General features: G+C 40.9%; 1 protein-coding gene across 4 annotated transcripts in view; it reads left to right on the top strand.

Moving 5' to 3' along the window:
- The window catches only part of cdk11b (cyclin-dependent kinase 11B), a 121,636-nt gene that overhangs the window by 5,617 nt on the left and 100,553 nt on the right, over positions 1 to 15,466 (top strand). Inside the window, exons 2-6 of one of the 4 annotated variants that reach the window (XM_034171931.1) lie at positions 1,708 to 1,714; positions 4,019 to 4,149; positions 11,474 to 11,613; positions 12,820 to 12,945; positions 13,025 to 13,162. In XM_034171931.1, coding sequence (XP_034027822.1) covers positions 4,033 to 4,149; positions 11,474 to 11,613; positions 12,820 to 12,945; positions 13,025 to 13,162 — 521 coding nt within the window. In that variant the 5' untranslated portion in view covers positions 1,708 to 1,714; positions 4,019 to 4,032. Of the gene's footprint in view, positions 1 to 1,707; positions 1,715 to 4,018; positions 4,208 to 11,473; positions 11,614 to 12,819; positions 12,946 to 13,024; positions 13,163 to 15,466 lie in introns of those variants that run through there. The other 3 variants (XM_034171934.1, XM_034171932.1, XM_034171935.1) reach the window with 3 other exon arrangements.

Consider the following 15,466-nt stretch of genomic DNA (forward strand, 5'->3'; position numbering starts at 1 on the left):
GACATCAGAAAACCACTCACCCACACGACGCCACACACGCTGTCTGCCATCTGCCCTGGACAGTGTGAACTGGGATTCATCCGTGAAGAGAACACCTCTCCAATGTGCCAAACGCCAGCGAATGTGAGCATTTGCCCACTCAAGTTGGTTACGACGACAAACTGGAGTCAGGTCGAGACCCCGATGAGGACGACAAGCATGCAGATGAGCTTCCCTGAGACGGTTTCTGACAGTTTGTGCAGAAATTCTTTGGTTATGCAAACCGATTGTTTCAGCAGCTGTCCGAGTGGCTGGTCTCAGACGATCTTGGAGGTGAACATGTTGGATGTGGAGGTCCTGGGCTGGTGTGGTTACATGTGGTCTGCGGTTGTGAGGCTGGTTGGATGTACTGCCAAATTCTCTGAAACGCCTTTGGAGACGGGTTATGATAGAGAAATAAACATTCAATACACGAGCAACAGCTCTGGTTGACATTCCTGGTGTCAGCATGCAGATTGCACGCTCCCTCAAATCTTGCGACATCTGTGGCATTGTGCTGTGTGATAAAACTGCACCTTTCAGAGTGGCCTTTTATTGTGGGCAGGCTAAGGCACACCTGTGCACTAATCATGGTGTCTAATCAGCATCTTGGTGTGGCACACCTGTGAGGTGGGATGGATTATCTCAGCAAAGGAGAAGTGCTCACTATCACAGATTTAGACTGGTTTGTGAACAATATTTGAGGGAAATGGTGATATTGTGTATGTGGAAAAAGTTTTAGATCTTTGAGTTCATCTCATACGAAATGGGAGCAAAACCAAGTGTTGCTTTTATATTTTTGTTGAGTGTATATATATATATATATATATATATATATATATATATACCAGTCGGAATTAATAACTTCAAAGCAAAATGCTGTTTAAATTAAATGGCACCTTTTTCCAAACGTTGTAACACAAACAAACTGCAATCGATCAAAATGTTTTTTTTTTCCTCCCAAAATAAGACGTCCTGCAGTGACGTGCAGCAGACGACTGGCCTCAGCTCAGAGGTATGGAGAGACATTCATGCCAAAATGTCTGAAAGGAAATGCTTTTGACAAAAACTACAGATTTTATTTATTTTTATTTATGTCCATAGATCAAGGATACAGTGACAAATTTAAAATGTTGTTGACATAGAAAACCTGTAAAGTGTACTTTTAGTACACTGAAAATATACAAGCGGTATCAGTAAGCGGAATAGATAATGGCATCGATATGGATAAAATCTTATCAATACCCATCCCTAATCCTAACTAGTCTCCCAGTTCTGGTTTCCTCCAAACATAAAGGCAAAAGAGTTGAATCTTTGCTTTATCAGACCAGAGAATTTTGTTTCTCGTGGTCCGAGAGTCCTTCAGGTGCCTTTTGGCAAACTCCAGGCAGGCTGCCATGTGTCTTTTGGTAGAGTGGCTTCCATCTGGCCACTCTACCATACAGGCCTGATTGGTGGATTGCAGCAGAGATGGTTGTCCTTCTGGAAAGTTTTCCTCTCTCCACAGAGGAATGCTGGAGCTCTGACAGAGTGACCATCAGGTTCCCGGTCATCTCCCTGACTAAGGCCCTTCTTCAAGATACCTCAGTTTAGCTAGGCGGCCAGCTCTAGGAAGAGTCTTGGTGGATCTAAACTTCTTCCATTTATGGATGATGGAGGCCACTGTGCTCATTGGGACCTTCAAAGCAGCAGAAATGTTTCTGTACCCTTCCCCGGATTAGTGCCTTGAGACAATCCTGTCTTGGAGGTCTACAGACAATTCCTTTGACTTCATGCTTGGTTTGTGCTCTGACATGCACTGTCAACTGTGGGGCCTTATATGTAAACAGGTATGTGCCTTTCCAAATCATATCCAATCAACTGAATTTACTCCAGGTGGACACCAATTAAGCTCTAGAAACATCTCAAGGATGATCAGTGGAAACAAAATGCACCTGAGCTCAATTTTGAACTTCATGGGAAAGGCTGTGAATACTTACGTACATGTGACTTCTTAGTTTTTTATTTTTAATAAATTTGCTAAAATCTCATAAAAACCTTTTTCACATTACCATTTGAAGGGGGGAAAAATTAATTTCATCCATTTTGGAATAAGGCTGTAACATAAAAAATGTGGAAAAAGTGCAGCGCTGTCAATACTTTCTGGACGCACTGTACGTTTATGAAGGCAAAAATTATGGATGTTTTGTGGGCCTCTTTGAAACGGTGTTCATTTCAAATGGACATGGATATGATGATGTAGTTTTAATGTCCCGGAAGTGTAGCCGAGGCGCCTGTGGCCACTGTACTGCACCCTTGATCACAACCCACTCACTCACTTATCTTCAACAGCTTACTCCAATTAAGGGTCACAGGGGCCTGTCCCAGCAGTTGATCACAACCCAACATGAATAAATTAAAATGTCCACCAATTACACATATTGTGCAGTTTCAAGGTTAAAAAAGTGGGGCATGTTGATTTTGATAAATACACCTTCCGTGATGAAAGATACAATGACTACAAGGTCTCCTGCTGCTTTCTTTTGGGCTTTATGTGGCTACCTAATCAGTGATGCCGGTAACGTGTTACTTAGTAACGCGTTACTCTAATCTGACCACTTTTTTTAGTAACGAGTAATCTAACGCGTTAATCTTTCCAAAACAGTAATCAGATTAAAGTTACTTCTCCATGTCACTGTGCGTTACTATTATTTTTCATTTTGGGTTGATAGCAGCATTAAACTTGGTCCGTGGGCAGGGGGACGGGGTTCGACTGAACTGCCCACTTTAAGCGAGCTGTGAGCTTTTCATCCGCGGTTTTTTGCAGCTGCTCGACTCGTCCTCACATCTTAAAGCGCGGTGATCAGCAGACCTGCACTGAGCAGGTGAGACATTTTTATACTTTTTTCCCTCCTTTATTTAGAATTCTGAGCTGAGCCGCTCCGTATCGTCTCGTTAAAAACAGCTGATCCTCTGCGACGCGTCAACAACTAACACTATTTTCCACTCAAATGCACCTAAACTCTCTTTCTGAGGACCACATGATGTGAAAATGCAATAAAACTTTCTTACCTGTAAATCTGGTCCTGTTTTCTGCATAAATAAATGTTATCCATTCTTTGTGCTCAAACGCCAAAGCAGGGGCGAATCCAGATGGAATGGGGGCGTGGGGCAAGGATGTGCCCCCCTCACAACACCCCTAGATTAAAGGTCCAGTTTTGAAGCCGTTTTTTACTACAACTACTAATATTGCTTAAAATAATAATAATTTCGACAAGTAAAATGTTTAGAGAGAATTTAAATGTTAGAAAAATGTTAGAATTTAATAGTTACATTTATAAAAAATGTAGGTTTGAAATTGCAAGTTTTACTGTTACAGTGCTGTGAACAGTTAAATATGAGGTCAAGAAAGAGGTCTTTATTTTACTTTTTATAAAACAAGTATTTATTTTCATTGAAGTCAAGAAAGGGTGACTATAAAGTGAGTTTTAGCAAAACAGGTATCATTGTCATGTTGACGTGGGTTGTTGTCGGCAGCTGGGGAAAGTAACTAAAAAAGTAACTAGTAATCTAACTTAGTTACTTTTACAATTGAGTAATCAGTAAAGTAACTAAGTTACTTTTTCAAGGAGTAATCAGTAATTGGATTACTTTTTCAAAGTAACTGTGGCAACACTGTACCTAATCACAGTGTAGCTTGCGTTTAGTTATTCATGGGATGTCAAGTAGGTATGGTGATGTATTAACTCAGGCATGCTGCTGTGGGGCCTGTGGAGCTCAGCCTTTTGCTCTGACCCTGAGCCTCTTTATTGAGAAGGCTGCAAACTTACTGTAATACTGTTTATTTCCATAGTCTGTTTTACTGTTCTAGCGTGGTCTGATGGCTTAATAACCACAGTATCACAGCACACAAACTATAACAGCCGACACACTCAAGTTCACTAAGTATTATTTTGAATTGAAATAAAGATGAAATGGCATCTGATGAACTGTTGGTATGTGTGCGTGTGTATGTGTGTAGGCAGTGGAGCGTGGATGCTGATGGGGGACGACAAGGAGACCTGGAAAGTGAAGACACTTGATGAAATTCTACTTGAAAAGAAACGCAGGAGAGAACTAGAAGAGAGAACAAATCCCAAGCGCCAGAAAAATGTAAAGTATTCCTGAGCTGTCTGAAGAGCCAGAAAGCTGTGGCCAGACTATGACTACAGTACGTGCAGAACCTGTGTCAGTCAGTGTGTAGTCCATTGTAGTCGCGTTGCTGCGTTAAAGCTGTAATCTGTGTGTGAGAGTGACTGATCCAGGTCTGTGCACAGTGAATTTTGTTGAGTAATATTTACTCTGTTGGGAATATACTTCATTGTTCCCACTCCAAATACAGTTAGACCCCTTGTCCTTTTAGCGTTTCCCCTCGCAGTCAAGTACTAAGAGGGCACCGAGAGGAGGTAAATCTTAGGGTGCCATCTCAGTGTTTTCTTACTACTACTAATTAATAGTAATAAAAAGGCACTTCTATGACAACAGATATGTATACAGTGATACAAGCACTCACTCTCTGCAGGAATGTAGCATCTGTCCAAAGTGCAATCACTGATGTGCATTTGTTGTCTGTGTTGTTAAATTTGTATAAGATGACTGTAGACAGAGATGACGAAGCAAGCTTCTAATTTCATTTTCTTGGTTGAACGGGTGACAAGTTATACCCTGTCCGAGAGGTTGCCTGAAAAGGTGCTACAGTGATGGTATTTCATTGTTAATCTTTCTGGAGTAGCAAGTGGAGACTAGTGAGGCAAGCCAACAAGACACCCAGACAACACTGAAGGACTTATAGGCTTCTGTATCTGTGATTGGGGAAATGGTTCACAATGCTGTAAATGGCTACAATTCCTAAATGGGTAATGCAGTATTTCTGTGAATCCCCTTGGAAGGAAAGCAGTTAGCATTACAAGAACATTTTCCATCTGGATTGTTTCAGCTTTATTGTGGCGCTGTACAAAATGGTGTCACTGTCTAAATACCTGTGGCTCTGTAAATTAGCAGTCCACATTCAGGTGCTACACAGCAGCTGATCTAACAGCTGCTGTCCTACAAACCCATCACACATCACATTAAGAATCTCCCTAGTTTTATGCCCTTTGAATTACATTTTTCCTTTAGCAATGCAATTGTCTGGTGTGAAAGAAATGGTACCAAGAACAACTTGTAACGGCACAAAAGGATTATACCAATGGTGTTAGATTCTGATGTGCGGTACCTTCTTTGGAAGGCTCTCACGGTTAACTTTCATTGAAGCGCACAGCAGCAGGTGTTCTCAACTTCACGCTCCTGTCATCTGAATGTCAGCAAGATTAAACAAAAAAGAATAACAATAAGCCAATTAGCGCATGGTCAAAATAAAAGTTATTCTACACAAGATTGCTGGTGTGAGAGAATCAATCAAAGCACTGCAGATGCACTGAAAGTATTATTGACATCCATAATAATGGACAAAAATTGGTGATATTTTTCTTTGACAGTGTTAACAAAACATTTCTGGCCTGTGAGTCTCTGGGCTTGCAGCTGGCCAGGTCTATAATACTGTAGGATAAATATTTATATTTATTTAAATTACACTCTTTGACAATGATATACTCACACAGGCCAAAATCACTGTTATGAATATGATGCCATTAATTGTGCAGCCCTAGTGCTAAAATAAAGTTAAGCTCTGATATGAGTCATTTTTATTATGATAGACCTTATTTCACCCTGGTAGCGTTTATATAAATGTGAGACCAACTGTAGTCCTGGCAGAGTAAACTCTACTATACAAAATTTACTGCATACCAATCCAGTTTCTTAAGACCAGCTCGCATTTCATTCATGCATGTTTGAATTTATTGGAGTAAATCTTTCCATAACTGTTGGAAGTCAGAGAAAAATGTGAGACAGTGACATAACAGAGATACTCAGGAATTTAATTTCATTCATGTAGTCATATTGTATCCTTTGTAAATGCTGAAATTGTCTACATTTAGTATTTCAGTATATTTAGGTATTTAAAAATACTGCAGTAAAAATGGCATGAGCATTTTATTTCTTTTTAAATTGTTTGGGGTCGTCGAGGACCTGGACATTATATGTGATGCAACGAACGTAGCTTCATTGTGATTACAGATTGAAAAACAAAGTCACATAGTCTGGCCCAGCTAAAGACACATACATGTGATGATGCAGTACTTGTAACTAAACTAAACTCAACAAAAATATAAATAACACTTTTGTTTTTGTTCCAATTTTTCATGAGTTGAAGCAAAAAAAAATCAGACGTCTGCACACGAAAGGCTTATTTCTGAAATTTTGTTCATAAATTTGTTAAAATTTGTGTGTTAGTGAGTAATTTACCTTTGCCAACATAATCCATTTACCTCACTAGATTGGTACATGTCCTTTCTTCCAGTCTGTAATGTGGGCACAATCCCTTGTAGCTGAAAACATCCAGGTTCTTGCATGGACGTGTTGGGATTGCAGTCCATTATGCAGTATTGACCATACTGCAGCTTGGTGCCTATTAAAGTGGCTATCTCACTAGCTCTTGCCATGTCACGTGGCGGCTGGATGCACAGTGTGGCAAACCCAGTTTTCTTATAAATTGTGATGGTGACAAATCAGGTGTTTTTGTTTTTGTTTTTGGAACCAGGTAGCTGGTTTCCTGTAGCCTCTTACTTTCTGCGTGCTCACATTTACCAAAGATTTAGTGATTAAGTCAAATGAAAAAGTGTGAAAACTGCTATGAACAGGTTTCTCTGTTGCTACAAACAGCAAATAATGTCTCAGAGCCCCTTAACATGAGAGCAGGGCCAGCGTCATCATAGACTTTTATCGCAAAAATCACAGCAGAATACTTCCTTGCAACTGTAATTTGACAGTGCTTAGTTGACTTTGCTAAAATCCGTTAGTTGCTTTAAAAAGAGCAAGAGGGACCCAAGGTGGCAAACACAAATAAATTTTGAATGAATGAGTGAGTGAATAAGTAAATGTCTGTCATCACATTGAAAACAGTACATCATTTAAAACACCTCTCTTTTCATCACTCACACACATCTCACACATAAACACATTGATTTAGTATTAATAAAAATAATGTAAAAACTAATCAGTTTGAACATTAAGTATCTTATCTTTGTGGTGTATTCAAGTGAATATAGGTTGAAGAGGATTTATAAATCATTGTATTCTGCTTTTATTTACATTTCAGTCAATGTCCCAACTTCGTTGAAATTGAGGTGGTAATGCTGTGCTTATCAAACCAGTAACTAGCAGTTTTTGCACTGTGTGCAGGTGCCAAGTCCTGCAAGGAAAGGAAATCACCATGTCCATAAAGCTAGTCTGCAGATGGTAACATGATGTGCTCTGAAATATGGTGGTAGACCACTCCTTTGACTTTTACTTGCTTTATTAACATAGAATTTCTGTGTCAATGTGTTCACATATATTGTGGCTGCAGTCTCTGAAATCGTGTGATCATGTTCATGTCAGCACCTCGGCTGTGTGTTCCCGAACTGCGCATCTTCTTTAGTATGCAAATGGAAAAAATAAAATAAAATAGATAAAGCAACACATTCAAAACAAGTCAGTGAGATGGGATGTTTGTGTTGTGCTTGTATGAGAGATCTTCAAACAACTTGCTCTGCTTTGACACAGGCACAGAGCACAAGTGCAGACCACAGGAATGAAAACAGCACTGAAATCTGGCAGTTTTGCGAGTTGGGGTTGCAGTACAGTAGTATTGTTGTGAATCAGGTGTCCCCTATTTAAGGATGAAGCCAGCACCTGTTGAACATGCTTTTCTCTTTGAAAGCCTGAGGAAAATGGGACGTTCAAGACATTGTTCAGAAGAACAGCGTAGTTTGATTAAAAAGTTGATTGGAGAGGGGAAAACATATACGCAGGTGCAAAAAATTATAGGCTGTTCATCTAGCATGGTCTCCAATGCTTTAAAATGGACAAAAAAAAAAAAAAAACAGACGCGTGGAAGAAAATGGAAAACAACCATCAAAATGGATAGAAGAATAACCAGAATGGCAAAGGCTCACCCATTGATCAGCTCCAGGATGATCAAAGACAGTCTGGAGTTACCTGTAAATGTTGTGACAGTTAGAAGACGCCTGAGTGAAGCTAATTTATTTGCAAGAATCCCCCGCAAAGTCCCTCTGTTAAATAAAAGACGTGCAGAAGAGGTTACAATTTGCCAAAGAACACATCAACTGGCCTAAAGAGAAATGGAGGAATATTTTGTGGACTGATGAGAGTAAAATTGTTCTTTTTGGGTTCAAGGGCCGCAGACAGTTTGTGAGATGACCCCCAAACTCTGAATTCAAGCCACAGTTCACAGTGAAGACAGTGAAGCATGGTGGTGAAAGCATCATGATATGGGCATGTTTTTCTTACTATGGTGTTGGGCCTATATATCGCATACCAGGTATCATGGATCAGTTTGGATATGTCAAAATAATTGAAGAGGTCATGTTGCCTTATGCTGAAGAGGACATGCCCTTGAAATGGGTGTTTCAACAAGACAATGACCCAAAGCACACTAGTTAACGGGCAAAATCTTAGTTCCAAACCAACAAAATTAATGCCTCACAGATGTGAAGAAATCATGAAAAACTGTGGTAATACAACTAAATACTAGTTTAGTGATTCACAGGATTGCTAAAAAAGCAGTTGATTGTGCAAGTTCTCCTACTTAGAAAGATGAGTGAGGTCTGTAATTTTCATCATAGGTACACTTCAACTATGAGAGACAAAATGAGAAAAAAAAATCCAGGAAATCACATTGTAGGATTTTTAAAGAATTTATTTGTAAATTATGGTGGAAAATAAGTATTTGGTCAATAACAAAAGTTCAACTCAATACTTAACATAATCTTTGTTGGCAATGACAGAGGTCAAACATTTCCTGTAAGTCTTCACCAGGTTTGCACACACTGTAGCTGGTATTTTGGACCATTCCTCCATGTAGATCTCCTCTAGAGCAGTGATGTTTTGGGGCTGTCACTGGGCAACATGGATTTTCAACTCCCTCCGCAACTTTTCTATGGGGTTGAGGTCTGGAGACTAGCTCGGCCACTCCAAGACCTTGAAATGCTTTTTATGGAGCCACTCTTTCGTTGCCCAAGTGTTGTGTTTGGGATCATTGTCATGCTAGAAGACCCACCCATGTTGCATCTTCAATGCTCTCACTGATGAAAGGGGGTTTTGGCTTAAAATCTAACGATACATGGCCCCGTTCATTCTTCCCTTAACACAGATCAGTCATCCTGTCCCCTTTGCAGAAAAACAGCCCAAAAGCATGATGTTTCCACCCCCATGCTTCACAGTAGGTATGATGTTCTTGGGATGCAACTCAGCATTCTTCCTCCAAACATGACGAGTTGAGTTTTTACCAAAATGTTCTATTTTGGTTTCATCTGACCACATCATATTCTCCCAGTCTTCTTCTGGATCATCCATATGCTCTCTGGCAAACTTCAGACGGGCCTTGACATGTACTGGCTTTAGCAGAGGGACACGCCTGGCACTGCAGGATTTGAGTCCCTCTGTGCGTAGTGTGTAGCCTTTGTTACTTTGGTCCCAGCTCTCTGCAGGTCATTCATCAGGTCCCTCCGTGTAGTTCTGAGATTTTTGCTCACCATTCTCATGATCATTTTGGCCACATGGGATGACATCTTGCATGGAGCCCCAGATCGAGGGAGATTATCAATAGTCTTGTATGTCTTCCATTTTCTTACAATTGCTTCCACAGTTGATTTATTCACACCAACCTGCTTGACTATTGTAGAGTCACTCTTCCCAGCCTGGTGTAGGTCTACAATGTTCTTCCTGGTGTCCTTTGACAGCTCTTTGGTCTTGTCCATGGTTGAGTTTGGGAGTCTGACTGTTTGATGCTGTGGATAGGTGCCTTTTATACAGATAACGAGTTCCAACAGGTGCCATTAATACAGGTAACAGGTGGAGGACAGAAGAGCTTCTTAAAGTAGTTACAGGTCTGTGAGAGCCAGAAATCTTGCTTGTTTGTGGGTGACCAATTACTTATCTTCCACCATAATTTACAAATAAATTCTTTAAAAATCCTGCAGTGTGATTTCCTGGATTTTTTTCTCATTTGTCTCCCATAGCTGAAGTGTACTTATGTTGAAAATTACAGACCCCTCGCATCTTTCTAAGTAGGAGAACTTGCACAATCAGGGACTGACTAAATACTTGTTGGCCCCACTGCATTTGCTGCTCAGTAGTTTTATTTTGTGTCATTATCAACATTTTTTTTCCCATACATGCTTATTTGAGAAGTGTTTAACAATATCTCCAGTAAAATAGCAATACAATAATGTTGAGTTTGCAGTTTTCATCTTTATAAATTTGGTACAGTGCAATATAAGGTTAGGGAAAATATATTTGATCAGACAGCAGTATTTAGAAAACAGTGTTTAAAAATCAGAATTAAGATGTTTTGTTTGCGGTGCTACAACTTAGTATTTTTACAGACAATAGAAGAGAACGCTGTTGTTGTTTACTTCCGACTTTCCCACACATGCGCACAGACTGGTAGGCAGAAAACTCCAACTCCAAGCAGGTGTGGTGAGAAAACGCATGGGAAGATGACTTCAGACTACTTGTCAACCCTTGATCCCGAAGATTGAAAGCGATATTGTGAGAAATTAAATCTTGGAAGATGACGACCATGAAGGATTTCAAGTCTTTGGAGGTGTACAAGTAATGTGTCAGTGGTTATGTGAGGGAATAATATGCTGCACAGAGTACAACAATCATTTCCACATAAATTCAGCATTATTTCATCATAAAAGATGGAGGGAGCAATCAGAGCGCCGCAGCAGCACGAGCTGCTGGTGCTACCTTCACTACGCCCCTGTCAATTGAAAGTGTCAGTAGCTACTCACCCATTGTCACCTTGTTTCTGCTTAAAACTAACTTTATAATGATTTAAGAGGTTATACTTTGTCATCTGATGGTCGATAATCACATTAATCCCTTTGATCGCTTTGGGCATAGAGACTCTGTGTCAGGTGAGTTACTGTGGCCCCAAATGACGCATGTGCAGTGAAGGCAGGGCGGACAAATAAATTTTTTTTGGGGGGGGGGGGGGGGCGCGTTTGGTCTGCGACACCGTCAGTGTGTTATGGATCACCGAGTACACACTTTTAACAGTGACATCTTCAAATATGCATATTATATTATGAATAAGAGTTTTCTGCCTACCAATATGGCCCCCTCACCGGCGCACTCCAGCACGTGACATCATCGCGAGGCCTTCTATGACTATGTTGTCCATTCTCTGAAGATATGCCAAGCACATCTTTTTCTTATGTACAACCACGTTAGTCTACGCCTGAATGCATTATTCTGCCTGTGGGAATTTTTAAATCAACCTTCTCTGTGGCTTTAACAGATGGTCTCCTCTTCTTGTCTTGCTCAGTTCTCACAGGCTCCTGCTCCACAGACGGATGATCAAGAAGCCAAGCGGGATACTCCGGAGGAAGGAGAACTGCGGGATCAAAGGATGGAAATAACAATTCGTAATTCCCCATACGCACGTGAAGACTCAGTGGAAGACAGGTACCTGAAACTGAAACCTAAAACTCATTCAGTGGCAGAAATGGTCAAAATTGCAGCCCTACCTGAAAAGAAAACGCAAGTGCACGTGCCTCAGAAGCACTTAAAAGACAGATCCAAATCTGTTTGGAGATGAATGACTTTGCGTTCATGTTAATAATGTTTTGCTCTCTTCTGTCTCTGTTCTGTTAGATTACGTAGGCTAACGTAGTGTCACCATACCATCTAATCTTGAAGTAACAAATTATAATGTTTGCACAATAAGTAAATAAATCCAGTCTGTAGTTTACGATTCAAAATATTTAGCATTATATCTTATGTTCTTGGCTGTGTGCACATAATGTGCTCCTCCAAGACTTCCTTCAATGTTGTCAGGTTAACAATCGGTTTGTGTGTTGCTAATATTGCCACATCAGCAATACAGCCTGAGCATTGTAACAATTTAGATATTTCGGACATCAGATATGGCGGCCAAGCAGTTAGTGCACTTATTTGCAGAGCAGGTGGTTCCCAGTTCAAGGCCGCCCCTGCCCATTGTCCATGTAATGTGGAGTTGTTAAAGGAAGGGTATCTGGATTTGCTGGGGCAAGTGGAAAAATGGGAGGAGCCAATGGAACTTGCTTCGGGCATCAAGTACAGATTGTTTTTTGTGTTTTACCTACAGTTGGACCTGGGAAATTTTCAGTTCAGCACTTTCTGTTGGCTGTTAAAGAGGTGAACGCTCACTACATGTGGAATGATCAGCTGCATGAAGGCTGGTGTTAACTCCTGCTTTGCTGCATTTTTTTTTGACTACATCACGTCTGATCAGTGGAAAGAAAGGAATTGTGGATAATCCAACACGGGCCTTTTTGATGTTGCCGTGCACTCCTGCGTATTTGCAGAGAGTCATTTGATACACAGTGGACTTGAACTGGGTTGAAATATAATATGCTTTTTTAGCTTCTCTCTTTTTGCTCAGGGTCACCACAGCAGATTCAGTGTGGCCCTGGATGCTGATTTGGCACAAGTTTTTTTTGCCAGATGCCCTTCTTGGCTCAACTCCATATTACATTGAGAATGAGCACCGGTTCTGTTGAACTGGGAACCTTCTGTATTGACAGGAGAGTTGACTTTTTTGCCCCTGTGTGAGAGAGAACATTAAGAAAATGATGCATCAAGTGAAACATATTACTGTTTTTAATTCTCTATTTTCTTTTATTCGTGTAGGGCAGAAGAAGATGAATCTTTAGCAATCAAGCCTCCCCAGCAAATAACCAGGAAAGACAAATCTCACCACAGAAAAGAGGAGAAGAGAAAAGACAAAAGACGTCATCGCAGTCACTCAGCAGAAGGTGTGGTCTTTTTTGCTAAAGATAAATGTGTTTGAACAATGTTTTCCAGTCTGTTTGCTCATCACCTTTGCTGTTAAATCAGGCAAGCATTCACGATCGAAAGACAAAGAGCGAGAGACCGATCACAGGAAGCGGCAGTGGGAAGAAGACAAAGCTCGACGAGACTGGGAGAGGCAGAAACGAAGGGAACAGGCCCGAGCTCATTCACGTAGAGAGAGGTACCCACCACGAAACACAGCTAGCTCGGGCAGGTACAGCAATGATTTTGTTAAAAGTGCTAATGGCCCGGTCACACGGCATACGACGATTCCTGAACGAAGGGAAAAAAGTAAAAAAAAAAATCACAAATCGTTGAGTAAAGGTGGATGAACAAGCTTTATCACAGAATAGCCTGCAAACCAAGAGCGCAAATGGGAAGAAAGAGGATGTTACTCATATAACAAAACAGAACCGAAGCTAACGTTGATCTCGACACTTTAAACGAAATGCGCCTTGAGCTGCTGCTGGAGCAGTGTGTGTCTGCATCTCTGTGTTCCAGAACTCGGCGCTGGGATGGAGCTCTGTAGCGCCTGAGTCCTGGAGAAGCTGCAAACAGAAGTGCGTGATCCGACCCACTGGAGATCTGTGCGCGTGTGGGTGGCTCCACCTGCTCTGCTTCCTCATCCAGAATAAAAGAGGGCTCATCTCCTTCATCGTCAGAATCCTCACTGTCTGACAACAAGCTGTGCACTCCATCTTGCTCCAATTTAAAAAAAAAAAAAAAACTGGTGTGCCGTTGTGACTGCTCTATCACTGTATTACGTTGCTAAGCCATATATATTGATTTATAACAGAAAACTGTCAAAAGGGGGAATAAATATAAGTGTAAAGATGATTGAATTTATCAGAGCAGTAAATTGATCAGTCCGTGTGACTGCCACGCATTGACTCCCCATGTGCGGTTATTTCCACCAGCTGCCACTGATCCACAACGTGAATTCTGCTTTCCAGAACAGCTCTTTATATAATCATCTACCTGTTGCCACATGTACATAAGGGCTAGATTGTCATTCCTACACTCAGATTGTTATATTTAATAAAAAATAATAAGGGCACGCAGGAGCTGACGCTGCGTTCACGTACAGTTGGAAGTTACACAAATTTTTGTTGTTTCAAATTCAGCAGTTTCTTGTGGCAAAATAATTAATTGTATCCAGACAAAAGATTAATTCTAGCCTATATAAGGTGCCTGAGCCCATTGAAGCTAATCCCCCCACCCAGATAAAAAAATCCAAGCAGACAAGTTGAGTTTGCCCTGTAATTTCCAATGGTACATGAACGCAGCAGCAGCAGCGCTCACAAACCGGCTTCTGCACTGTATGAAACCATTGAGCTGGTTGAACGAAGTCAAACTAAACGCTAACATTACAAAAACTAAGCAAACGATAAGAAACTGTCAAGAACTACAGCAGGGGTCGGCAACCTTTGAGACATTGAGTGCCAATTTCAAATTTTCTAGTCAATGAGTGTGCCACTATCAACAATAATGGTAAAAATGACATGCACCCGTGTGTGTGTGTGTCATTATACATAGAATCTTACTGTATTAATCTTATAAAATTCTTCTTCTTATGAACACATCTTATAAACATCTTATCAATCAACAATTAAAGAAACGTGTGTGTGTGCGCGCGCGCGCGCGCGCCATTATACATATAATCTTACTGTATTAATCTTTTTTATATATATAAAATTCTTCTTATTATTAACATCTTATGAATCAACAATTAAATAAACCTCTCATAAATCATTTTAACAAAGGCCAATGACGAATAAAAATGCATCACAAACGAAACGGCCACACATTTTATATAAGCAAACAGCAACGTATTTAACTAATCAGTGTGGGCTGAGACTAAAATGAATCATAGGCTATGTCTCAATTAATATGTCTTGCCTACCAGTCAGTGTGATCCCTGTCCTTGCTTTTCTTGGCTGAGCTTTTTTATCTGGGGTTCGTAGTTTGTCACTTTTAATTGTAAACATGCCTCAGAATGGTCCGTCATCAAACGTCTGCGGATGGGGCTGAGCACACTTTTCATGTGCGAAAATACCTGCTCACACAGGTATGTTGAGCCGAACACTGACAAGAGGGCCAATGCAATATTCTTGAGACAGCTGAACTTATCTGGTGCAGACATCCAGCATGCGAGGATGCAGGCTCCGTGCTGTTGCACAGGGGTGGATTCCAACTGCTTTCGGAGCTCTGCAAACTTCGTCACCCACAGTGATGAGCTCTTCAGCTCTATCAGCTGCATCTCCACGTCCTGTACATCCATCCAGTCAATCAGAGCTGCGTCCAGGTCATGTCCATCAAAGCTGTCAGGCTTGATCAAGAAGGAGAACATCGGACCGTACCATTTAAAATCCACAAAGCGGGTCGTGAACTCCGCCTCCAGCTCACGCATGTATTTGGCTATTTCAGCGGTGCTGATGTTGCGTTGTGAGGACAACTCCCTCAAGTGTCGGAAGTAGCGGAAGGT

The sequence above is a fragment of the Thalassophryne amazonica genome, chromosome 6 (assembly GCF_902500255.1).
Source record: "Thalassophryne amazonica chromosome 6, fThaAma1.1, whole genome shotgun sequence".
Taxonomy (NCBI): Eukaryota; Metazoa; Chordata; class Actinopteri; order Batrachoidiformes; family Batrachoididae; genus Thalassophryne; species Thalassophryne amazonica.